This window comes from Nanorana parkeri, unplaced genomic scaffold (assembly GCF_000935625.1).
Source record: "Nanorana parkeri isolate BGI_ZX_2015 unplaced genomic scaffold, ASM93562v1 scaffold717, whole genome shotgun sequence".
Lineage (NCBI taxonomy): Eukaryota > Metazoa > Chordata > Amphibia > Anura > Dicroglossidae > Nanorana > Nanorana parkeri.
The window spans coordinates 295,494-297,083 of NW_017306985.1; the positions used below are offsets into that span (position 1 = coordinate 295,494).

A 1,590-nucleotide genomic window follows, 5' to 3' on the forward strand; every position below is an offset into this window, starting at 1 on the left:
CTAGGAGGGCATTGTACATGTTCAAAGCTCGGCTTGAAAGCAAAGTGTAAGTCAGGTAAATGTTAGCAAAAGCCTGTAGACAAGGATTCTTGTCTACAAAATGTGTCTGGTTTTTGTGACGGAGCCTGGCTCTGCCAATAAGCCAATAGTGAGGAATGTCAGTGGCAGGACTAGGCTCCTGGTCACAGGAGATGATTAAAATGTGCTCAGCAAAGCATTCAGGGATTTTGGGCTCTCCCAATATTGAGAGCTAACTTGACATGTGGGCATCTGGCAGTAACTACTGTGCCATTATATTGGTGCTTAACCAACATGGACCTGACTTCATGTTCACTTTGTTATAATATTGGGGACTAAAGAGGCATTGTGTGCTATTACACATGTAGAAATCTATGAAAAGTACATCAGCCTGTGCAGACTTTTTTCTGACATGATTTTTAAATTCTATTTTTTTATGGGTCTCTCAAGTCCAGGAAGTTATTCTGTAGTCTGAGTCAGCAAACGGCCTAGCAGTCCAGTAGGCCTTAGTAGCTGCATTAAATGGCTGAGCTAGGCTACAAAAAGACCACCTCCATTGCATAGGAGACAGGTACACTTTGAACAGCAATAAAGAGTGCAAAATGCTCCTTTTTTATTTACCAGCTTTTTGCCTGCTAATTAAACTATTTTCAATTACAACCTTAAAAAAAATTAACAAAAAGTGTACAACAAAATAACATGAGACACAATGAGGTGAATCAGTTTCAGAAGCTGGTGGAATAATGGGCAGTGACATTTGGGAAAAGCAAGAAAAATAAAATCTATATATATATATATTTGACCATACATTTCCGGTGTTTTAACATCACAATATGGAGCGGCAAGGGACGATACTACACATCTGTACAATACAATACATAGTGACACTGAGCCAGTGTTTACAACACAGTGAAGTAGAGGGGACGTTTTCACCATGCCTGGAAGAGGTATGGTAGGGGGCTGGGAGGAAGGGTGGTAGGGAGAAAGCTGTATTCGGCAGCCAGGCCTCCAATAATTAATCTAAGAGGGTCGGGTCGGCAGGTCGGATAATGGTGGGTCGTGTAGGTGAAGCGGGAGCCTTCCTGCTGGATGAAAGTGGAAAAAAAACAGACAAGAAAACACAGAGCATGATTAGCATCATTCATGACGTGAAACAGTCAGCCCAAAAATCCCCTGTCAACTGGAGCCATTTTTGTTTCATATATTTTTGTTTCCTATATTTTCCTTCATTAGGTATGGTAGTTTTTATACCTTTTAGTCTGAAGGGCTTTTGGAAAGAAAGAATCCATGAAATCAATTTAAGCATCTCATCTTAGATTTTATGCTAAGACTTAAAATGGCCGATGAGGCCTATAATGCTGCATGAGCCTAGTACAGCTCATGGCCTGCATATGAGGTTACATTATGGGCTTTATGTTAAACAATGAAGCAGAAAAAAAAAGAGTGAGAGTTGAGGAATGTCCTAAAATAGGTCCTAATAACCCTTAAAGCATATTTAAACCCAAAAACAAAATGACTACATCTTACCAGTCTTCAGATGAGGTGGCTGCATTCTTTCCCCCCCCCCCCCCT

The 1,590-nt window shown here is 40.6% G+C and overlaps 1 protein-coding gene across 19 annotated transcripts in view; it reads right to left on the bottom strand.

Annotated features, from left to right (window-relative positions):
- The window catches only part of DNM1 (dynamin 1), a 142,028-nt gene that overhangs the window by 2,491 nt on the left and 137,947 nt on the right, over window positions 1-1,590 (bottom strand). For 8 of the 19 annotated variants that reach the window (XM_018564047.1, XM_018564045.1, XM_018564043.1 and 5 more), the window contains one exon: window positions 501-1,103. The exons of 4 other annotated variants lie outside the window; for them this stretch is intronic. In XM_018564047.1, coding sequence (XP_018419549.1) covers window positions 1,034-1,103 — 70 coding nt within the window. In that variant the 3' untranslated portion in view covers window positions 501-1,033. Of the gene's footprint in view, window positions 1-500; window positions 1,104-1,590 lie in introns of those variants that run through there. 7 more of the 19 variants (XM_018564040.1, XM_018564048.1, XM_018564053.1 and 4 more) reach the window with 4 other exon arrangements.